Genomic DNA, 24639 nt, shown 5'->3' with positions numbered 1-24639 from the left:
CTTCCACATCATGGACCCCATCAGGAACCACTGAGACACAAATCCAGGCAGAAGCTCAGCCCTGCTGAGGAGACCAAAGCACGTTTTGACCAAAGAACACGCCAAGCATGAAGCAGAATTTCCCAACAACAAGAGGTGTTTGGAGGGTGTGTCCTGCAGTGAGAGATTTATGGAGCCCAACCTACTTAATGCAGCAGAGGTTGAGAAGGAACTTGTTCATGGGCCTCTCCAAACAGAGATCAGACACTCTGAGACACCTTAATCAATGTGGCAGAGGTGAAAAAGCACCTAAAAGTGGAAGATGAAACACCACTAACAAAACAGAAGTGATGAACACATGTGAGGAAGGGGGATTTGATTTTGTTCAGAGCAATGGGGACAGCAAAAGAATGGAAAAATTTACCAGGAAAGGCAGGAAAATCCCCAGCACTTCAGTGTAGCATTACTGTGTTCCAGTTATCCACCCATTATAAAAACCCCTCCAGCCCTGGAGCCACCTGATTTATCAAGAAGCAAATAATATATTTTGAGGGGCACATTTAGCCTTGTTTTGCAGTCAGCATCCTGGATCCCTCCGAGGCGGGGACATGAAGAGCAGAAGGAGCACAGAATGATGTTTATCTTTTTGGGCCACCAAAATGTGACAGCACTGCAATGGTCTTCCAGGAACGCTCACACGGAGACAAGACTAATTAGACATTCATTAAGTGCCTAACTCAGCACAGCACTTAAGCACACATTTAACCTTCTCTCATTACAGGGTCACATCAGCATCCCTGTTAAAGCTCCAGCTCCAATTACAGAATCCAGCTCACATTTGGGAGGGCCACCAGCACTTTCAGATCATGAAGAACCAATGCCCAGCATTTCAGGAGGTTTTCCCTTCTTCACTCTCCTGTCCTTGCCCCCAAAACCTATTCCAAGAATACCAATTTGCATCCCAAAAAAGTGAGTTTACATCTAAATGTCAGGACCTACAAACAAACCTCTGCCTTCTTCCCACATTTCCTGAATTAGCCAAGGGAAATCTGATAATGGCCAAAAATGGTTTCCATGTTGAATTGTCTTCTCCTGGAAAACATTTCCAGCTCAAGCTGCCCAAGATTTCAAAGCATGTCATGATGATCACCAAGACAAGCTCCATGTGCATCAAGACCAAAATATCTGAGGGATAACCTGAGGATTCTTCTGCAACCCACCACTGCCTGCTGTACCCTCTGCAATGTCTGTGTGGGACAGTGAGTGCAAAGAGAGTCTCACTAAACCTGGGAAGGAAACGTGGAGCAGTTTCTCCTTCCTCCAGACACTGAAGAACAGATGCTTTACACAAGACAAGGTGACTTTGGCAGAGTTTCTTTGTGAAGTTCCCCAGTAAATGATCATAAACTTCCCCGTGCACCTGAGCCAGGTGTAAAATCACTGGCCATGAGTGAAAACAGGCTGTCAGTTATGTTTTCTTGAGAGTCCCTGTGGTTCCGGAGCAATGGGATCCTCTTGGAATGAAGCTTTTCACAGGGATCTCACCCACAGGCCATGAGCCAAAGCACAGCTGTGTCCACTGCAACTTCCCATGGGTGGATTTGCACCCATCCATTTGCTTTGGAAATACCCAAGGAATAAAAAGGCACATTAGGGAACGTCAGGTTTCATATTTCAGGATGGTATCTGGTAGTTCATAGGATGGTTTGAGTTGGAAGGGAACCACAAAGATCATCTCATTCCAACCCCCTGCCATGGGGGGCACATTCCTTCTTGTGCCTTTAAAGTCATCAGAGTAGATCAGTACAACTCGCGCGTCTCCACTTGTTCCAGGATGAAAGTGTTAAGACAGGCCCAGAAACAACAAATGACTCAGAAAGCAGCAGGGAGGGAAAAATAGCAATGATAATAATAAAAAAAAAAAGAAAAAAAGAAAAAAAGAAAAAAGCTTGTTGGGAAAAAAAACCAAAACGCTACAGATACAATTGGAACAGCAATGATTGCAATAACCAGCATCAGCACTTGGAAATCAGGAACCCTATCAAAATATTCCACCCACAAGATGCTGTTAAGGGATTGCTGACTCCCTGTCCAAATTGGATCTCGCCTCCATCTTCCTGATCAAGCCTTTGCATAAATCAAAACAGACACAGTGACAGACAGAGCGGCACATGGAGAGCCCGGGCACCCTGCAAGCATCGTTGCTGTGTGGATGGCATCCCACCAGCCAAGATGATAATTCCCTGTCTCCAGTATGGAGCAGATGTGAGCAGCCAGCAGAAAAATTATCTGCACTCTACAAATATTTGACACCCAAAAAGGATTTTGATTCAGCCACCCTCGAGCCTCTTTCATATTTACTTGGTGGGAACATTCAGGCACTCGAGCTGGACTAGGAGAGATCCCTACAAAAGCCAATATTAAGCTTGAATGCTTCAGGATTTGCTGAAAATCTTATTTCAAATTTCACCTTTGGTTGCAGTGAGAAAGGTCACACTGCTTGGGTGGAAGGCATAAATCACCCAATCAGCAAATTCCAGGCATGACACATGACTGAACTCCGAGAGGCTCCCCAGAGCTGTTCACACAGGAAAAAAGGGCATTTCAAGAAAAAAACCCCAACCCAAATCTGGAGAGTCTTGTGCTCGTGACCAGGGAGGGAGGCACGACTGAAGAACTAATTTGCAGGATTTATGGCTCGGCTGTGCCTTCATGTATTGATTCACAGACCAGTGAGAAACAAAATCTCGCCCAAAATACACTGACAGAAGCACGAGTACCTGATCATACCCTGATCTCCCAGCTAATGCCAGGCTGCAGTCTGCAGTAAAATCACTCTGCACAGCCCAAATCTGTGCCTGGTCACCTCCTGCCTACTGCAAAAGCAAATCTGGCCTCTTCCCCTCAACCCTGAGAAATCCCACCCTCAACAGGGGTGGAAAAGCCAGGAAGGATTCCCAAATTCCTGACCCAGACAGATGTCAACTTTCTGCTGGTGGCAGAGGACATTTCAGTCCAGCACCTGAAGAAGATGAGACCTTGGGGTGAGGCTCAGGTGGGGTCTGAGACTCTCTGAACTGGAGGCTCCATTCCCTGCCACCTGTGTTGCTGTTCAACATCACACCTTTGCTTTACATAACCTGCATGCTGGGGTGGGAGCTGAGAATAAACACCCTGGAGCAGACCTGACACAGGCAGTAAGAAAAAGGCTCCACTTTCAGACTCCCCCTGAGTCCCTTCTGCTTGGCAAGACCGTGTCAGGTCTCTGGAAGGAGCATTTCCCTCCCCAGAACATGATCAGACTTCAGGATCATCCCACCTTGACTCACGGCCCTTTTCCTCATGGCTCTCCCATCTCCCCAGTCCCTTTCCAGCCCACACCATACTCAAGACCACAACCAAAACCCAGTGAAATATCCGAGGAATGAGCCCAGGTAACCCCATGCAAGCAGCATGGTGAATTCTCTTTTTTAAAGCCTCCAGAAGGAAAACAAAGCTGAGAACAAAACGAGAGTGCCTTCTGTTGCCATCCCCTTTTGAACCAGACCCAAGAATTAAGTTTTCCCTAGGAATTAAAAGTGGTTGATAGCAGCCTGCCTCAGAGGTAGCTTGGATCCTGTTTTTTTCCTAGGACATCTGTAATTACTTTGGAAAACTGCTCACCCTCAGGTAAGCATCTCCCTCTCAGCAGCTCGGAGGCTGCAGGAGTAAAACAAGCAATGAACAAGCCCCGAGAATGAATTGCAACAACTTGGGGAATATTTAGGGGCAGCTGATTTGCAATTCCAGTCGCAGGCTCATAAAGAGCCCCGTGGGTTACCTGACCTGCCTGTCGATTGGGAAATGAGGTTTTTCATGCCAGGCATCCACAAATACAGACACAGAGGTGACAGGGACAGTGTGAGAGGAGAGCCCAAGCAGCCCTCCCTCCCCAACACCCCCTCGACCACCCTCCACTCACCCAGGAACTCTGCTCCGTTGCTGTCCTTGGGGCTGCTCACGCAGTTCTCCAGGTAAATCCCATCCTTGTAGCAATCCTCCTTCTTCCTGGTGAACCCCAGGATCTCGCTGGCCTGATCCAGGACCTCCCCTCCCGAGCAGGAGCACGGGGTCTGCATGATGCCACACGGGTGGGAGCTGCTGCTGATGGCCAGGCAGGCGTCCAGCCACTTGCAGAGCATCTGGCAGGCGGCTTTGCTGGGGTTCCTGTTGCCCACCACCAGATACTCCACGGAGAAGTCCCTCTCCTGAGCCTTGGTGGGCTTCCACCTCATGGGCCAGGTGTCCACACCCGGCGGGGCCGTCTGCTTCATCTGCAGGAATTGTTTGTTGGACTGGAGGAAGGCAAAGCGGGTGGAGCCATCACAGAGCTTCAGCACATCATCGAAGCTCTCCATGCCCAGGTAGGTGCGGGTGGACTCCAGGAAGGAGTCGAACTGGTAGGTGCGGATGTGCTGGTGGTCACATACGCCGGAGGGCTTGAGGATCTTCATGTACAAAGTGTACCTGCGAGGGTCGGGGTTCTGGATAATCCAAGAGCACAGGGAGGAGTTCAACGGGAAGACGGCGAAGGAAGAGAAATACCCAAAGAATTTCCCTTGGACCAAAGTGGTGCAGGGAGTTTGTGCCAGGTCCAGAGCGACCACGGTCCACACAAAGTAGAGTGGAGATACCAAAAGCAGGTTCAGGGCGGATCCAATGCTCCTCATCCTAGGTCTCGGGTCCTCTGGAACTCAAAGTAAATGTCAAGCAGGTGCCAGATCCTGGACATAACAGGGACCAGCTTAGAGGAAAAGCAGAGTTTAAGAGGCTCTGGATCCGAAATCAAGCCGATCCTCCCATGTCTGGATTTGAGCTCCCTCCTGTGGCCATAAACAACGCCTGGAAAAAAACAGGGAAAGGAAGGAGGAGGGGAGAAAAAGAGAAGAGATTTGGGATTTAGTCGTTTTGGCGGTGCTTTGTTGTTGATATTGTTTTTATTAACCCTTCACACGGCTGAGAACCCACACAGCAGCTCCCGGCACTTCTCACGGGGGGAAGATGCAGCCCCACATCACCATCCTCAGGTTTGGTTGGGGGTGTCCCCATCCCAAGGCTTGGTTTGGGCTGTCTCCATCCCCAGGCTTGTTTTGGGGGTTTCCCCATCCCCAGGTTTGGTTTGGGGTGTTCCCATCCCCAGGCTTGGTTTGGGGGTGTCCCCATCCCCAGGTTTGGTTTCAGGGTGTCCCTGTCCCCAGGCTTGGTTTGGTCTGTCCCCATCCCCAGGTCCCCAGGCTTGGTTTGGGGTGTCCCTATCCCCAGGGACACTCCATCTCCAGGTTTGGTTTGGGCTGTTCCCATCCCCAGGGTTTGGTTTGGGGGTGTCCCAAACCCCAGGTTTGGTTTGGGGTGTCCCAAATCCCAGAAGGGGCCAAACTGTGACTGACCCAGGGGTGAGCACAGCTGTGACCTGCTTTCCTTCCCAGTGCCCCCTGCCCATGCAGATCCTTCTGCTGAGCCCAGCAGAGCCTTGCCTGTGAGTCTGAACCATGTCCCAAAGAAAACAGGGTTGGTATCAGGGTTGGGGAGGCTCCAGCTCTCTCCATCCCAAGGGACTGACTGGTTCAACACAGACTTCAGGCTGCAGCTGGGCAGGGTGGGCTGGAGGTCAGCATGGCCAGCTGGGCTCTGCCTCCTCTCTTCCTTCTGCCACTACTTGTTTTTTAGCCTCTTAATGCCCCTCCTTTCCTTTTCTCTCCCCCGTTCCGCCAAAACTGGGCAGGGAAGGGAGTTGTTGCTCAGGAACCCAGCTCTGGTGTAACCCTGAGGCCAGACAGGATAATGGATGGAGCTGTACACCCAGTACAGCAGCAAAAAAGGACAATAGAGACAGATTTTATCTCTTCCCACATCAGGCACCCACCTCTCCTTTCACCCCTGAGTGCTGGACACCCCAAAGCCTGTGGTGCTGTAGCCAGGCTTAAAGCATCTGCAGAGACTGAGAACCCTCTGTGCCAGTGCCAGGACCTCCTTCAGCCCCCAAAACCCTTCAACCAAAGTGGAATCCACCCTGCAATGCCCTGAGGATGCATTCCCTGCAGCCTCCTGTGGCACAGATTCCTCCTTCAGCCCAGCTGCCCGGAGCCCTCTACCCCCCATGCCAAAGAGGCACTCGTGTACATCTCCCTCCTTCTTACCCCAACAAAAGATTCTCCTGTGGTCCCTTCCCTCCATCTCCTTTCTTTCCAGGAGATGATAGAGAAGGGGAAAATAAGATGAGCAGCAGGACTTTCCTTATCTTGTACCCCCTCCCACAATTGTCCACCCCCAAATTTGGGGAGGGGCTCTGTTAACAAGGCAGGAGGAGGAGACCCTCAGAGCAGACTCCCTGATCACACAGCCATGGCACCTTTTCCCTCCCACCTTTCCAGGTTTTTCCCTCTGAGCTCACCCCAGGTAAAGAAAATCAGGCTTTTCCTTTTGGGTGAGGCTCATCCTCACCCTGCAGCACTCTAAACAGATCTGCTGCCCCATTTCCAAAGGATGGAGGGAGAACCTGGGAGGAAGATCTCCCCCTATCAAGTCAGACAGCTGTCATTATTTGGGGAGACTTAGCTGTTCATAGTGAAAGGAACTGCTCAGGACCTGTGCACTGAAATGCAAACAGCCCAATTCCAGGGGGGCAAACATCGCCCTGGGCTGCAACCTTCAAATAATTCAGATCATCTGGGATGTGTTTGCCATGATCAGGGTGGCACTGCCGGGGAGGAATTAGAGTGAGAGTCTGTGGAGCGGGGCATCTGCATCCAGGGAGGAGGGAAAACTCGTTTTCATTGCATCCACTGCTCCAGCTCCAGCCCCAGCGCTGCCATCTCCCACCTCATGCCAGGCTCTGCCTTCCCAGACTGCAAACAGAGGGAGCTTTACAAATTCCCAGCAAATCCACAGCTCAGGCAGCTAATCCCAGCCCCAGGAGAGACTGAAAAACAAGAGATGAGAAGCCCACAGACCATCCTGTGAATCTGGGAGGAGATGAGAAGCTAAATGCACCTCCATGTTCACTCAGTTTCTCTCCCTGCTCCATATCAAAGACTTCTCTCTGCATCTCCCTTCTTCTGCCAAAACCTTTTCTTTTGGGCAGGAAAGGGTTAGGGAGCTCCAAAGTCAGACCTGCTATTTGCAAACAGTGCTTCATCCCTGCTTCAAATCTCTGCAGCCCCTGCCACCACATTCCTGAGTGTGTGTTAGACCTGACACTAATCAGCACGGAGTCCAAATGCATTTGGACTTAAATTTTTTACAAGTCAGATCCCCACTCCTGGCTGGTTTGCAGTCTACAAAGCTCGGCAGTGCAAATCTCCCCTTGTTAGGCTCCTGCCTACCTCTGGGGCCAGAATTCAGGAGTGAAAAAGGGATGAAAACCTGGTCTTGCTTGTAAAAAACACAGGCATCTACCAAACATCTTATAAAATTCCTGATTAGCGGGAGGGGTTGCTGTGAATATTTTAAATATCAGATTCCAGAGCTGAAAGGCTCTTGCTTTATCTGAGACTCTGAGAGAGGCTGCTGGCTCTCTTAGGGCAGCGCTGGAAAAGCTCATTCTGTTTGCAAATCCAAACTCTACCCGACCTTCACCCTGTTGATCCAGCCAGGGATCACGGAATTATGGAATATATTGAGTTAGAAGGGACCCACAAGGATCACAGAACCACAGAGCAGGTTGGGTGGGAAGGGACCTTAAAGATCATTTTGTCCAACTCTCTCTCATGGGCAGGGACACCTCCCACTATCCCAGGTTGCTCCAAGCCCTGTCCAACCTGGCCTTGGACACTTCCAGGGATGGGGAATCCAGAATCTCTCTGTGCAGGGCTTCAGCACCCTCTGAGTAAAGAATTTCTTCCCAAAATCCAATCCAAACCTGCCCTCTGGCAGTGGGAAGGCAATCCCCCTTGTTCTGTCACACCATGCTCTTGTAAATAGTACCTCCATCTTTCTTGTCATCTTAACCTCTGGTCCAGAGCAGAAACCTGCCTTTCCTGGTTGGAAGCAGGAGCCAGCAGTGCCTCCATAGCAACCAGATGATGAGGAGACAGGGTTTGTTTTGAAATCCAGTCCCTAATGGTGACTTCAGCTCCTGGGATTCGGCCCAGGCCTCCTGCTCGCCACAAACTCAATTTTTTCTCACGCTGACCACAGACCTGCTTCTGTCTGAGGATGTGGTGAGCACAAAACAAATTCCCCCTCACTGCCCCTGTCTGGGAAAAGCACCATGAAAACCAACAAACTTAAACCAGACCTGTTATGGTTGTTAAGTCTCACAATTGATTTCCCCTCAGTGCAGTCCCATCTGGAAGGTTTCACCATAAGGAGCATAAACATATTTTTTTTTCTCTTTTTCTCTTTTAACTAATCCCTGCTGAAGTGGGAATCTTTACTCAGAGCAGGAATGGATGGGCAAAGCCCCCTCTAGACCTGGATTTTGGCTCAACAGATGTTGAATGTGGCAGAAAGATGCAACAGGTGCCTGAGTAGCTGATGGGTGTCAGCAGAGATCCATCTCCTACATTTCCATCCCCCAAAACCCCCAGGAGGGGCATATAACCACAGGCTACAGCCTGCAGCTGGGGAAGTGATGTTAAATGAGTGAAAATCAGATTATTGCAGTGGTGGAGGTCACATTTCTATGGCACACAATTAAATTTACCCACATTCCCATGGTTTTTGCCACAGTCAGTGTCTAGGTAGCCTGGCTCTTTCTGGAATTTTGAGTGATGGAGGACTCATCCCTGCCTGGTCCCTTCCTTTGATTCCAAATTGGAGCACACAACACCTACCCAAACCTTTCCTTCCATCTGTGCCTGGGAGATGGGTCTGGCAGAGCAAAGCCTGGGGACAGCAGGTGACATTGGAGCACCTTGGGCTGTCCTTTGACTGCATTTCTCAAGGACAAACCAAAATATTGTTGCCTTTGTGTGTGTGTCTCTGGAAAAAATGGTTTTTCATCCCAAGGAACCCACAGAAAGAGGCTGAAAAGCTTGGTCTGAATGGTCCTTCTGCCTTGGATACCTTGTGCGGGTGTCAGGGGTGACAAGGAAGGGGATTATGAAGAGCTGTGAGCCACCAGTGAGGCTCCTGCACCCTCACACAGCTGGGTACAGCCCTGGTAACTTTTTCTACATCCTTGCTGAGCATTTCCCATCCCACTCTGGCATCCACTGGATCAGAAATCCACTGGGACAGACCTCCACAGCTCAGATCAAAACCAGGCAAGGACTGAATCACAGGTCACACCTGTGCTGCCCAGGGGGTTTGGGCATCCAGTTTGTGCTGGTCCCAGGGAATTTTGGAGCCCAAGGGATTTAGGCTTCCAGTTTGTGCTGGTCCCAGTGAACTTTGGAGCCCAAGGGGTTTAGGCATCCAATTTGTACTGGTGCCAGTGAATTTTGGAGCCCAGGGGGTTTAGGCACCCAATTTGTGCTGGTCCCAGTGAATTTTGGAACCCAAGGGTTTTAGGCATCTCTTTGTACTGGTCCCAGTGAACTTTGGAGCCCAAGGGGTTTAGGCATCCAATTTGTGGTGGTCCCAGCGAATTTTGGAGCCCAGTGGGTTTGAGCTTCCAGTTTGTGCTGGTCCCAGTGAATTCTGGAGCCTGCAAACCATAGAATCATCAAATTATTAAGGCTGGAAGAGATCTCCAAGGTCACCAAGTCCAAGCTTTGACCACCATGGTGGGCCCTGTCTTCCTGCCAGAATGACCCAGGTCTGAGGCTGGATTTTGCCACCACCCTCGTGTTCCTGCTTGATTCCTGCACAGGTTCTGCACCCCCACAGCCATCCTGTGGGGAGTAAAATCATCCTGACTTTACCCGCAGCAGCCTTCACCCTCTGCCTGAATAGCCCAATCCACCCCATCCCACCAAGATGGACACCTCCAAACTGGCGTGTCCAGCCCTGCAGCTGTGCCCAGCCCAGAGATTTCAGCTCTGCCTGGGCAGGAGCAGCCTGCAGGATGCTGCCATGTCCTGCTTTCCAAAGTCCCTGCATGGCACAGTCGTCCCACGAGGGAAGGGTGACATCCCTGGTGGAGCACCCACCACCTTCCCTGCCTGTGCTGGCGATGCTCCTGGAGCAGCAGCCGGAATGTGGCCAATGGAGGGCACTCTTAGCCGTGCACACAAACCCACAGGCACACAAACACTCTGTGGGAAAAAAAAAAGAAAAAGAAAAAAAAAAGAAAAGGGGGAAAAAAAAATCAAGATGACTGCAGGAAGGGCATCCTTCCCCACTGCTGCCTGTAGGAGCATTCCCAACACCCTCTCCTGATCTGTTCCCACTGGTTCAGCACTTCCAGCTCCTCTTTCTCTGTCCACTGGCTCCAGATGTTCCACTGGCCAGGATTTTCTTCCCGCTGCTTTTCCTTCTCCTGACCTTGGTGCAGGGCTGACATCCCAGCAGGGTGAAAGCCACTCTCACCAAGATAATCCTCCCTTCCCGGGGCTTCCCATTTCCCTGAAAGAAAGTCCCCAGATATCACACTAAATATCCCTTTTGCCTGAGGCAGAAAAATGCCTGGCCCTGAAAAGTCCCTTGCCACTCTGAGAAAACACAGAAAAGGAATTTGTTCTGTCCTTATTCACAAGGAACTGTGAGCAGAGAGAGAGAGAAAAAAAAAGCTGCAACAGCTTGGAAATTTTGAGGGTTTTTTGTGAGGGAGCAAAGCAGAGTGGAAATGCCTGGAAAAACACAGTGGCATCTGTGAGCTGACAGCACAGAGAGGAGTCAAGAAGGGCTCAGACCTGAGTGTTGTTTGGCTGCAGTGGCTCTGCTGGGCTGCAGGGACAGGAGTTAACCCTGGAAGGCACCCAGGGAGCTTGGACAGGTCCTGGAGCAGCACCTCTTCCATAAAATCAGTGCTCAAAATCAGGTTTTTTTCCTTAGTATTGTTTTTTATGGTCCATTTTCCATCCCTGGAAGTGTTCAAGGCCAGGTCTGAGGGCTTTGAGCAAAGGAAAGGTGTCCCTGCCCATGGCAGAGGGGGTGGAATTCGATGATATTTAAGGTCTCTTCCAACCAAAACAACTCCATGATTTTCAAACCACAGATTTCTGCATGGCCCCCTCACATCCTGGAATATCTGCTCCATCACTGCAGAGGCTGATGTGCTTTCCCCTGCCTCTCTCTGAGTCTCCTGAGTGCAGAGAAAGCCAAAATCTCACCTGCCTGTTGTGTTAATAAATTCCATATATATACACACCAGCATCCTTCATCCCAAATTTCTCCCAGCTCCAAGCAGGAAAGGCAGCTGCAGATTCCCAGCAGATATGAAACAGCCTGAACAGCACGAACAGGCTGGGAAATGTTTGATTCTGATGGAAATTGGCTTGTGGGTCAGGATCCTGATCCTATTTCTACTTTCAAAGGCTGGAAGAGGGGATTTGGGGAAAGGGAGGGCTGGGAAATGGGAAATATCTGAAAATGGATCATCCTGGGGCTTTCAACCACAATGAGGAAACTCCAAAGCCCCTGAGCTTTGGTTGAGCCCTCCCATCTGTGATGTCCTTCAGCACTGGCCAGATGGGGAGACACAACCAGGGGGAGCCAGATTTGAATCCTTCTCCAGGATTTGTGCACTCTGTCAGTGAAGCATCTCTGCCAATCCTTCCCCACCTGCAAGGATGGATGTGAGAAGCATCGTCTGCCTTCCTTTGGGGCTCCATGATCTGAAGAATTCCAGCAGAGCGCTGGAGATGATGATTCATTTCCAACCAACCAGGATTTCATCCAAAAGGAGATTAATTTAAAGACTAAGGTGTCTGTTCCTGATGATGTTAACTATAGATGGGCTAAAAGCTCTCAGGGTTGGCAAGGCCAGGCTCAGTTCCTTGCTCTGGATGATTTTTTTTCCAGTGGGTGGGATCAGGGGACAGCTGAGCACAAAGACTGGAGCTCAAAATCCAGGATCCAGTCAAAATTCTGAAGGGAAAATCCTGGCCAAGCAGGAGGGCCAGCTGTGCTCCAGATGTGGCTGCAGAGGAGAGGGGGCTCAGGGCTCTGTTGGCTCCAGCAGGGCCTCAACCAGGTGTTTTCTGTGCTCTCTGTGCCCTTTAAGCATCATCACATCCCAATCCACATCTATTTTTGTCCTCAGCTTTTCTCTACCTGGGTGCAAATCCCTTGGCATTGCCTCTTGGGAGCCCTGGCAGGACTTGGAGCTTCTTAAGGATTTTTTAGGGGTGGCTTTGATGTCCTGGCACAGCAAAGTCAAGGAGCACGTGGAGGTTCCTGGCAGAAGGTTGTTGATGGAGGTCATCATGTGACATCTCACCCTGCCTCAGTTTACCTCAGTTTACTCACTGTCTGGCCTAACTCCCACCCATCCCCATCCCCTCATCCCAATCCACATCTATTTTTGTCCTCAGCTTTCCTCTACATGGGTGCAAATCCCTTGGCATTGCCCCTTGGGAGCCCTGGCAGGACTTGGAACTTCTCAAGGGGTGGCTTTGATGTCCTGGCACAGCAAAGTCAAGGAGCACATGGGGGCTCTTGGCAGAATGTTCTTTATGGAGGTCACCATGTGACATCTCACCCTGCCTCAGTTTACCTCAGTTTAAGGAAAGCAGACTGAAATCCCAATTGGGAGTGGAGTCACAGCAAGCCTGTTGTGAGTTCCCAGGCATTTCCTCACTCCCAGGGGAATCCACAACCCCTCTGATCCTGGTTAAAATCAGCTTTTCCTCCATGCCAGCATCACCCAGACTCCCTGCCTGGCCTAACTCCCACCCACCCCCATCAGTGGTACCAGAAAAATACCATGGATTCTACCCCAGCAAATCCTAGAAAAATCCCATTTTCCCCATTCCCTCATTCCTGCCTGCCAGTGCTCACAGCCAACCCTTTGGGGTCTTTTTTCCCTCCATCACCACCCTGCTCCTGAGTGTGAGGGTTACACAAGAGGGCCTCTGAGGGCAAGGTCACCCCAAGGAGTGAACAGAAACGCTCCCATCGCTGCTCACTGGAGCTGGGAACCGGGATGGGATTGATTGGGAATTCAGCTGGAGGTTAAAAGCACTGGCATTAGCTGGGGAGCTGAGTGGGAACCCCCCAGGGACAGTGGGTGTTTAGGGAGGGGCTGTGTGCGCAGGAGGCTCAGGCTTGCACAGGGACATGTGCACAGGGATGTTTGGCACAGATAAAACTGGGCTTTGGGATTCCTGGGGTGCACATCCTGACCCTCCTGACTTCTGCATCCCACATCAATCCCATCCTCAGGCTCCCTTTCTGGCCCCTGAGGAGAGAAAAGCCTTGACACAGCTCCTGTTCCTGTGGCTGAACTCCTATCCCAAAGCAGAACAGCCTTCCACAGGGTCTAATGCTCTCTGGTGTGATGTTTCAGTGTTGCAGGCCAAAATTTAGGAAGAAATTCTTCCCTGGGAGGGTGGAGAGGCCCTGGCAGAGGCTGCCCAGAGAAGCTGTGGCTGCTCCATCCCTGGAATTATCCAAGGCCAGGCTGGATGGGGCTTGGAGCAGCCTGGGATAGAGGAGGGTGTCCCTGCCCATGACAGGGAGTTGGAACTGGGTGATCTTTATGGTCCCTTCCAACCCAAACTTTTCCTGCCCCATGCCACCTCAGAGCTGGACTGCCCAAGGGAAACCAAAGGAGACAAAGACCCAAACAGCTGATTTTGCAACCAGTTTGGGGCTAGGATCTGCACAAACTCAAGTTTTAGTGCTTCTCCCAGCACCAGGGAAGGAGATTTCCACTTTTCTGCTCTCCAGCTCGTACCTGGCTGGGCATAATCAGCAGCAGGGGATGACCAGAGGCCTCTGACCAGCCCCAGTGCATGGAAAATGTAATGTGGGCTCTTCTTCTGGCTCCTTCCATGGCTTTGAATGACCCTGCCTCAGTTTCCCCCCACCAGACAAACAATGTTTCCACTCCCCCAGTGATGGCGATGAATTTCCTAGGAGGCAGCTGGGAAAAGATGGAAAGACTGCATCAGAGTCCAATTTTACATCAACCCTGAAGGTGCACCATGCTGTTTTTGAATGCTGCTGCCTCAGCAAAGTTAAAACTGGATTGGGAACATTTCCCCTTCTGACAACAGGAATTCAGCTTGTAATTTTAGGCATTCAGTTTCCAATGCCCAGCGAGGACGTCATTAAACTGCACACAGAAGTACCGTGAGATCCTATTGCTCAGATTTGCAATTTTCCAGCAATGGCAAGATGGAGATTCAGGCTGTGCCTACAAAAGACACTTGGAACACAGGACATTTTAGTAAAACCAGAGCTGTGACCAACCCTGGCCTTACTTTCACTGTCCATAGAGCGAGGACTACAGAAGAACTTGAATTCCAGGACTTCTTTAGTGATGGGAGAGATTCCATCTGCTTCCACAGGCTCTGAAATGAGGGGTTTTGGAATCTCTCATACCACACTAAAGTAGGCAAATGGGAACTTCCCAGAGTCATGGAGGTGGCAGAAATATCTAAGCTTAAATAGGGTGTGCAACCTTTCTACCAAGCTGAGCACAGCCCCTGAAGGTGGAAAAAAACAGAGACAAAGCAAATCCCTTTTGAAGGCCCAAGTTTCCATGGTTTTGGATCCAGCCATGACCTTGAAGCAGAAGAAGTCTGCACCCTGCACTTGTAAAGCAGAAGAACAATAAATATGTGTGTTCCTGCAGCACCTTCTCCCCGAGGTCCACATGGGGAGCAGCAGTGAATCAAGGCTGGTGAGGCAGGAGCCATCCTCACTGACCCCAAAGCCTGAGCACAAACTAAAGGAAGTAGTTTTTCACCCAGCTCATAATTCAGTCGGGGACCTCACTGCCACAGGATGCTTTGGGGGCCAAAGGCATAAAAGGGTGACAAAATGGATTAGGGAATGTGTGGAGGAGAGGGCAATCCATTGCTCTTGAGCAGGATGGTCTGGGAGCAGCTGCCCATCTCAGGATAGCTCTTTCTGTGCTTTTTTTTCAGCCTTTCATGGGTTATCCAGATGGATTTGGTAGGATTAGGATGGATTGCCCCAACCCAGGGCAATCCTCAATTTCAGACTGAGGGATGATGGATGAAGAGTAGCCCTGAGGAGGAGGAGGGTTTGAGGATACTGGTGGATGAGAGGTTGGACACAAGCTGGCAGTGTGAGACTGCAGCCCAAAAAAACAACCAGATCCTGGGATGCTTCAAAAGAAGAGTGGCCAGCAGGGTGAGAGGAAGGTGATTCTGCCCCTCTGGTGAGACTTCAGGGCTGGATCACTCAGCACAAGGAAGGCATGGAGCTAGTGGGTACACAGGAGAGCATCCAAAAAAATGATCCAAGGGCTGGAGCCTCTCTGCTGTGCAGAGAGGCTGGGAGAGCTGGGGCTGCCCAGCCTGCAGGAGAGAAGGCTCCAGGCAAATCTCATTGCAGCCTTTCAAAATACACAGAAGGCTTGTAAGAAAGAGGGGGAGATGCTTCCTACCAAGGCCTGTGGCAACAGGACAAGAGACAGTGGCTTTAAACTAGGTGCAGGTTGGATATGAGGAAGGCATTTTTTATAATGAGGGTGGTGAGGCTCTGGAAGAGGTTGCTCAGAGAAGCTGTGGCTGCCTCAAACCTGGAAATGTTTCAGGCCAGGTTGGACGAGACTTTGAACAACCTGGTCTTGTGGAAGGTGTCCCTGCCCATGGCAGAGGTTTTGCAGCCAGATCCCTCCAGGGACCCTTTCAAACCAAGCCCCACAGTGCTGCTGCCCATGGAAGTATAGGAGTGGAGTAGATGATCTTTAAAAATCCCTTCCAAAACCAGCCCACCGTATGATTCCATGATTCTATGTCTCTTACTCCTTCCCTAAATAACCATTCTTTCATCTATCTTAAAAAAGTGCAGGGATATTGTATCCAGCCACAAAAATTATGTTCAAACTGCCAAACCATCTACAGAGCCTGAAACTAAAAAGAGTGCCACAAATCACATCCACGTTGTTAAAAACCCCACCCAAAGTGGGTTGGCCTGATCCATCCTCCCACTCCACTCTGTGGGAAAGCAGCCCTTGGGATGGATGGTGATCTGCCCTGACCTAAATTCCCCTGGAGACACATGCTCATCCCCATGCAGGGCTGTGCCTGAGCTAACCCTGCTGGACAGCAAAGCATCCTGCCTGCTGTGCTCCCTGGAGCCTCCCCTTTTCCTCACAGGCTCCTCGGGGCAGAACCTGCCTTCCAGGCCCCCCCGTGACAAACCCTGGGATGCTGGAATGCAGGGAGGCTGGCAGAGGGATGCAATCACATCACAGGCGTTAACAAGCTGGATTATTCCTCGCATCTCATGCATCAGTCTCATGACAAGCAGTTCAGGATTTGCATAAAGGAGACAGATGTACTCTGTTCCCCTTTCCAGTCCTCTCTCCAGGAACCCTTGAGCAATGTGACGTGGGAGAGGAGATTACTGGTGAGGGGTTATTGGGAGACGAAGTTCTTCCTCTGTTCTCACTTTCCTTGGCTTTGTTCAATCACAGGAGATGATGGAGGACATTACAGAGTGATTTGTGCAGCACTGAGGATGTGCTGGTTCAGGGCTGGGGTTAGTGAGCTGTCTGTGTGCAGCCGTGATGAAGATGAAGGGCTGAAGGAGAACGGTTTATATTTATTCTGAGGAGGGCTTGGCTGATGCTTCATCACAGGGATGACAGCAGAATCTGGGGTTTTTACACACTCCTTTATTTGTATGAGTATTTACTTCTGGCTCGGAGGAGAGGAAAACAGGACTGAAGAGCTGGAGGGCAGCTGGAGGTCTGCAGGCAAAAGGGCTTAAATTTAGGTTACTACACAAGACCCAAGACCTTGGAGGGGAATTCAGCTACAAAGCCATGTGCTGGCAATTCTTCTTGCCCCATTTCCTCCAGAGAAAGATTTTGAGGCTCTTCCTTCTGTTTCCAAGCCAGCAGTGTTTAGGGAAACCTCAGCCCCAGGTGTTCCCAAGCAGCCCTGCTGTGACAAACCCACCTGTGCAGCACAGGAACCTGCTTTAGTGAGCCAGGAAAAGTAGGAATGATGAGGAAGGTGCCAGGGGGTGAGGACTGGTGCCTTTTTTGCCCAGAGGATGGACTGACCCAGCACAGTGGAAGTCTCCAGTCTCCCAGGACAACCCCTGGAGGGGCAGGGGCATCTCCACATGTAGCTCCAGGCTGGAATCCAGCACAGCATGGTTGGGAATGCAAGCCCCCACCTCGTGCCAGACACAATGAGCAGATGGCCCTCCTTTAGTTCCTGAAGAACAGGAATCCACATGCCAAATCAATGCTAATTTGCCCTTTTGCTGTCTGTCTCCACAGGCTACGGGCTCTGCTGCTGAAGGATAAGGAGCAGGGGCTGTGTTTTGGCTCTGGGACCAGGCATGGCACAGCTTGTGGACACACCTCAGCCCTCCTTCCCTCTGAGAGGGGCTGGAGAGAGTCCCTTGGCTCAGCCATCTGCCACCATGTGTCCTGGCACTGCCTTGGGCCAAAGCTTCACCAAGGAGCGTGGAAATAATTAATTGGTCTGGATGATCACGGGACCACTCTCGTGCCTGCCTGTAACCCCTCTGTTATTTATGAGGAGACGTGGAGCCTCAGAGGGGGTGCATGGATATGGACAGCAAAAGGAGGTGTTCCCCAAGAACTGAGGGGTGGGGGAGATCAGAGAATCATCAAATCATGGAATGGTTTGGGTTGGAAGGGGGCCTTAAAGGCCATCCAGTTCCACCCCCTGCCATTGGTCCAGCCTTCCACTAGACCAGGTTAATCAGATCCCGGTTCAGCTGGGCTGGAATCCCTACAGGAATGGGGAGTCCATAGCCACTCTGGGCAGCCCCAGCTCTCTGATGTCCCTCTGGGGAGCAAATACAGGTATCACCTCTGTGGGATCAGGTAGAGCCTGATCTCCCTGATTTGGCCTTGGAGCCACATCAGTGGGGGACTTTTTCCCTGTCTTACCATTCCCTGCACATAAATCATCAATTTTTGAGTAGACTGTGACCCCTGCCAGTACCAGCAGCAGATCAGAGCACTCCCCTCAACCCTCAGCAATCCTGACCCAAAGAGCAAGATGAGGAAAACATTAATCTAATTTATTTTTTTGTCAGGGCTGCCCTTTGGTAACTCACAAAAAGCCAAAAAACATGTGTAGAGCGGGTAGATCCTGGTTAGAGGAGCAGGAGCATAAAGTTTGCTGCCAGTGCTCTTCATGAGAACTGGATCAGTGCTTTTTCCCTCTCCCTCCTTCCCTCCTTCTCCTTTGCCTTTGCAAAGTGCGACAGCATGGGGATGAATCGCCTGATTGTGTGCTTCTCTTTCCCCCACCACGCCGCTCCAACAGCAGGGCTGGGGGATGGAAAAGGAGCCCAGCTGCCTCTTGTGGGCTGTTCTCTCTCCACCCACCAAGCACTTTAAATCAGACACAAATTAACACCAACTCCTGGCATCCTTTATTAGCCAGGATTGGCTCAGCCTGAGTTTGATTTTCTTCTATCTTCTATTTTGATATTTCGTATCTTTCCACCCCAGCCCCACCTTCCTGAAGAGTGCACCTAACAATAACAGCAATGCGCTGGAGAGCAGGGATGGCCCCTCAGCTCTTACAGGTGGTGTTGATTTCTGGTTTCTTGAGCTTTAAACCTCACACTGTGCCCCAGTAGGGGACAGCAATCCCTCAAATGTTTCGTATTTCTGGGATTTTTTTTCACCCAAACAGCTCTCAAAGCATCGTTGAGGGAGAAACGCCATGCACAGAGTCACGAACATGATGAACGTCACCTTTAGGGTACAGAGTGTTTGTCATTTGTCATCTGAGAGGGAAATTATGTAAGATCTCCTCTCCAGCACAGGGAATTGAGGCAGGTGAAATTTGACTGCCTAATGTGGGACATGGTGGAGGTAAAAACCGGAGTCCTGCAAGAGATCATTGCCTCCAAAGGCTCCACAATGGCTTAAACAAAATGAAATGTCCCCACACTCTGGGAAAGGTGGCACCAACATGGTCACTGATCCTCATCATGATGGGGATCCAGGACCAGAGTCTAGAGAAGAGCCATCAATGGTGGAGATGCACAAAAGACTTCATGAAGGGCCACAAAGATGGTCAGAGGGCTGCAGCACCACTCCTCGAAGACAGGCTGAGAGAGCTGGGGTTGTTCAGACCAGTCAGAGAAGAGAAGACTCTGAAGACACCTCAACACAGCCTCCAAGTGCCTTAAGGGAGCTTATAAAAAGGAAGGAGAGGGACTTTTTGCATAAGCAGATAGGGAGAGGACAAGGGGCTGTGGTTTCAAACTGAAAAAGGACAGAGTTAGATTAGAGATTAGGAAGAAATTCTTCCTTGTGAGCGTGCTGAGGCCCTGGCACAGGCTGCCCAGAGAAGCTGTGGCTGCCTCATTCCTGAAAGTGTCCAGAGCCATGTTGGATGGGCCTTGGACAACCTGGGATAGTGGAAGGTGTCCCTGCCCATGGCAGGGGATCAGGACTGGATGATTTTGAAGTTCCCTTCCAACCCAAACCATTCCACGATTCTCTGTTCACAGGGCCCTGTCCCTCTTATCCTCCTCGATTTTTTTAGTCCCCATCAGCAATGTGCTTGATGGAGACAAGATGAGAAGAACAAGTAATGGGTTTCCTGCTGGAAGCACCATGGAATTGTCTGTCTCCTCCTGGCTGGCTGCTTGGCCACGTTTGCCAAGCCGTGCACCATTCGGCAACTGTCAAACCTTTTGTGGATTTCCATCTCTGCAATATTCGTTTCTTAGCAACTCTGTTTGCTTTTAGCAAAAACAAAATGTCTCTGCCTGTGGCGTGCTATTTCAGGCAGAAATGGTGCTGTTTCAGGTCCACGCCAGTCAGAAGGACCCTGGTGAAAATGGTCCTGTCTGCCCACTCACTCTTAAGAGGACTGAGTGAAATTCTTATTTGTTTCCTGCATTCCACCTGCCGCAGGGAAAGTGCAGCAATCCTGGGCATGGGCTGTGGGCAGCTCCTACTGCTACACTGCTGTTCCACAGCCCCCGCCATTCCTGGACCCTGGAGTAGATTGTATAACCCAGGTAATGAAGGTACAAGTCAGCAGCAAATTTTACAGCAGAGCAAAGTTCCAGCAAGAAAACGCAGTTTGTGACCCCTGTGTACTTTATTGGGATTGTCCTTGGGCTTGCAAACTTTGATTGGATCCAGCTCTACCAGAAGCTTTGCCAGCACATCCTGCTTGAGAGAAAGACCAATGAACTTGGAGGGCTGACCTTGTAAAAAAAGCTCAGCAACAATTTCTCCCATGGACCAAGAGTGAGCAGCACAATGTGAGGGTCACTGTGTCATTGCAGGATTTTGGATTGGATGGGACCTTCAAGATCATCTCATTCCACTCCTTTCCATGGGCAGGGGCACTTTCCATCTAGACCAGATTGCTCAGAGTCCTGTCCAACCTGGCCTTGAACACTTCCAGGGATGGGGAGTCCATTCTATTGTTTCATTCCCACCAAAATGTTACACATCCTGTCTCTGTCTAGTGGAAACTGGAATGAGTGGCCAGCTCCTCTGCAATGTAAGTTTTATCCTCCTTCATGAGTTCCCAGTAAGGGTAAAGACACACAAAATGACATTAAACAGCATCAGCACCTCTTGAGATTATGATTTAGGAGATCTGATCGATTGGAAACTAATTCCAATTAAAAACCAACCAGGCAGAAATGCTGCTTCACTTCACAGGCTCGGGAAGGAGCTGAATTAAATAAGATCCCAGAAAAACAAATGGGACTTGAAGGCATTTAGCATCAGTGTGGGGAGACGGATGAATGGAAATGGGACTTTTAGAAGGTGAAGATCAGCTGTGCTTTAAATATAACTGCAGACATCAACTCTCCCACCCATCACAATCCCTCTATTTTATATTCTCAGTCTGAGCCAAGTTGAGTTGAGTTGAGCACATCACCCTGAACACACCCCACACCTATGAATTCCTCGGAATATTTAGGACAGGATAGAGATCTCACCCACTCAGTCTGCCTCTGGCATAAGGCTCCTTTACTTCTCCATTGCTCTGTGCCCATGGGAACTGCTGACCCCCTGATGTCTGATTTGTGGCATTTTATGTACTTTTCAAGTGGCTCAAATAATGATGATTCTCAGTATGAATCCAAAAATCCCCAAAAGCTGGTTAAACACCAGGCTAGACAAAGAGGGAAAAAATAAGACTTGAATTTTAAAGATCTATCTCTGGCAAAACAATAGGTGCAGGATGAGAATAGAGGGAGAGAATAGAGGGAAGGAACTCAGCAACCCCAGAGTTAAAATCCTGACGCCTCAGGATGCCTCTGAGAATCAGTGAAGCTGGACATGGAACTCAAGTGGTGTGGGAACTTGTAGAGTTTGTAGCCATTTTCTCTGGAAATAAGGACCGTCCGTCTTTGATATAGATCCAAAGTTATTCACTGACTCCAAGGAGCCTCAGTGACGTCAGCAGGGCCAGGAATCCATCTCTTTATTCCTGAGCTGAATGCCTACATATTGTTTTCATGCAGCTGTAAAGACCTCTTTTATGCATCTTCTTGATTTTTCTCTGGCTCATTCATCCTGATTCATCCTTCTCTGCTCAGAGCTCCTTGAATATCCTGCAAGAAGCCCACACACTCAGACACATTCTTGCCCGAGCCTACATCACAGTGTATTTGTCCAAATAATTTTTACTGAAATAAAGTTCCTGCCTTGCAAGATTGCCAAGAGCAATTGTTTTGGTGAATCATAAATACTGCAGAAAGTAAATGTTGGTTCAGGTTGTTTGTTTCCGCCCTTGTCAGACCAAGCTCTAAGGGTGCGCACATTCCTCAGGAAACTGAGATTTTAGTTCAGCAAATAAACAATGATGACAATGGATATTCATCAGGAGAGTCCTACATTTGACTCTGGGAGGTGAATCTGCAGAAAATCATGAACTTCTCCCTGCCAAGGATCACCAAACAGCAGCAGAATTGTGGAAGTAAATATGTGTGTACATCCTCACCTCTCTGCTCAGCATCCTCACCTCGCCTGCAAACCACCCTCTCCAGGCTAAGGAATGACCCAAGAAGATCCCAGGGCCAGAGCGAGAAGATCAAGTAGACCAGAAAGAGAAGGTCAAGTAGATTGTGCCACTGTAACTTGTGGGTTGAACCACAATGGAGAGAGGTACTGTGCATTTTATCTGAAGCTTTTTCAAGGAAAAGGACACAAGTTGCCCAAGACTTGAGAAAATGGGGATTTTTTTTCACTCCCACTTTGGCCACTGGGTTTTGATGTTTAAGATGTAGGCAGGACCACCTGGAAGATGACAGAGTCATGGACGGTTTGAATTGGAAAGGACCTGCAAGATCATCTCACTCCAACCCCCTGCCATGGACGGGAACACCTCCCATTAAATACTCAGAATGAGTGATTTAATCCATCCTTGGATGCCTAAAAGACAGAGATGTAAATCTGAGCTGTCCTCTCAAGATTCCTTGGTCTTTCTATGGGAAGAAATGGGAATCTGCAGCAGGGAGTGATTTTGGACAAAGCTCCTGTGGTGCAAAGTCTTTGGCAGTCCCTCATTGACAGAGGAGCTTCCAGGGGCACATTTTGGGATCACTGCTGTCCCCATGTCTTTGGGAAGGTCATAAGTTCCCATGGTCAAATTTATCCGTGGACAAATTCCTCAGCAGCACTGCTCAGTGAAGACAATTCATGGGGAGACAGAAATTGGACCTCAAAATAGGGATCCAGATGCCACTTCAGGACTAATGCCAAAAATGTTGTCGAGTCAGGATCTTTTCTAGAGCTCACTCTGGATCTGTTTCCTGATATCCATGGAAGATCCTTATCTTATTCAGCAGATACTGATTACAAGGCCCTCTAAATTTTGCTTTAACACAAATAATACATAAAGGTAACACTGTCATATTTCATAATATGGTGACTGCAATTCCACTCCTGTTAAAGAGCAATTGCAGAGTAATTATGATAAGTGTGTTCTCTGACACGCTTTAATACCACAAATACAAATGTAACATAATTATACTCTATTACGATATATATTAATATTGCAATTGAATTTTGCAACAATGCAATGATATAATTGGTAATTATGGGATGTATTGCATGTATCAGTGCTTCACATACGTGCGTACACATGCACACACCCCCTCGTGTCTCGGGGAAGAAGTGACTGAGTGGTTCATGGTGTGGCTGAGAATAAATACTGTAAATGTCACTGCAGTGCTGTACATTCAATTCAGGTAACACAGGGACACCAGAGAGCCAACACAAACCACTCACTCATGCAGTTAATGTTCTTATTATATCAACAGAAATAATTATTGATTGAGGAAAAAACCAAACCACAGTATAATTACGTTTTAATTGCAATATAATTCTGCTGTAATTACACTTTTTCTGTTATTTGGCTTGGCCAATAACAATCAGGTTAGTGAGACATTGTTCTCATAATTTTAAAAGATTGTATTATTGTGTGATATTGTACAGCATCCCAAGAGAAGAGGTTTCATCACTGATCAATTATTTCAACATAAGCCTGGATTAGTGTTGGAAAATTAACAATAAAGGGTAACACTGCTGAGTAGCCTTCCTGAGCCTTCATGGCTCTGGTATTGCCAAATCACCGGCATTCAAAAAATCTGAAAAAAAAAATTACATGGAAAGATGAGATGCCAGAAGATGGGTCCTTACTCTCAGTTTAGAATCCTCTGTCAGCTTTTAAGGAGTCTGTTTGAAAAAGCCAAAGTGTTTGGAGTGGAAAAGGAAGATTATTCTATCCAAGTCTACATTCTCTCCCCAAAATATCACTTGATTCAAGAATACCCAGGAAATATGAGAAAGAATGTTACGGATGCTGATTCCACTTTTCTCAAGATGCAATGCCATGAATACCCCTGTCTCCCTCCAAAGTAATTGATGATGGAAGATGTTGTTCCAGAGAAGCTCTAAAGAGAATTTTGTTACTTGTCTCAGAAACCAGAAAGGTCTGGGAGACCTCACAAGTTACAAGAGACAATTATCTCATCATCAGCCCCGGAACATTTCTGTGCTCAAAGCATTGGCAAGAACAATTAGTGTCCTCCCTGCCTGCATTCCCCCTCTTATTTCCTATTCATTAAAAAATAATAAAAAATCAAAATGAATGAAAAAGTTGGAGAAGGAATGAAATTCTGTGTGCCTCCTGGATACTCTGGATGATACAGTAGCCATGGCAACAAGCAGTACAACAGAACTCCTTTACCTTTGATTTTTCCTTTTTTGTCTTAATGTTTACAAGAAAAAAAATTGAACTTTTGTTCCCAATTCACCTCCTGTGTAGGCCAAGCAAAACACTTTGCACAGTTTCTCATGAGGTTCTCCCTCTTTTTCATCACTTACATGTGGACTAGACCAAGCCCCATCTGAAATCAGTTTGTCTATGAAGTTTTTCATCCTCTGTTATTAAAAACCCTCCCAAAAAAAAATCCCAAAAATGACAGGAGAGGAAGGTGGGAGGTGAGCTGGAGACATCCTCAACAGCACAACAGTTTAACACTGACTCATTCCCACAGCAAACTCCAGAGACCAGAGGTTCTGGAGGGTCCCAGGAGGGATTAAACAGATTCACAGAGGCACAATCGATCCGTGGTTATAGAACAGGTTTTTCCAGACACAGCTTCAAATCA

The 24639-nt window shown here is 49.0% G+C and overlaps 1 protein-coding gene across 6 annotated transcripts in view; it reads right to left on the bottom strand.

The window, feature by feature from the left end:
• The window catches only part of ADGRB1 (adhesion G protein-coupled receptor B1), a 287552-nt gene that overhangs the window by 202710 nt on the left and 60203 nt on the right, over positions 1-24639 (bottom strand). For all 6 annotated transcript variants that reach the window (XM_030943232.1, XM_030943234.1, XM_030943235.1 and 3 more), the window contains exon 2: positions 3941-4860. In XM_030943232.1, coding sequence (XP_030799092.1) covers positions 3941-4688 — 748 coding nt within the window. In that variant the 5' untranslated portion in view covers positions 4689-4860. The remainder of the gene's footprint in view (positions 1-3940; positions 4861-24639) is intronic.

The sequence above is a fragment of the Camarhynchus parvulus genome, chromosome 2 (genome assembly GCF_901933205.1).
Source record: "Camarhynchus parvulus chromosome 2, STF_HiC, whole genome shotgun sequence".
NCBI lineage: Eukaryota > Metazoa > Chordata > Aves > Passeriformes > Thraupidae > Camarhynchus > Camarhynchus parvulus.
Note: the sequence above shows the minus strand (reverse complement) of the source record. Positions and strands in the feature narration are given on the sequence as shown.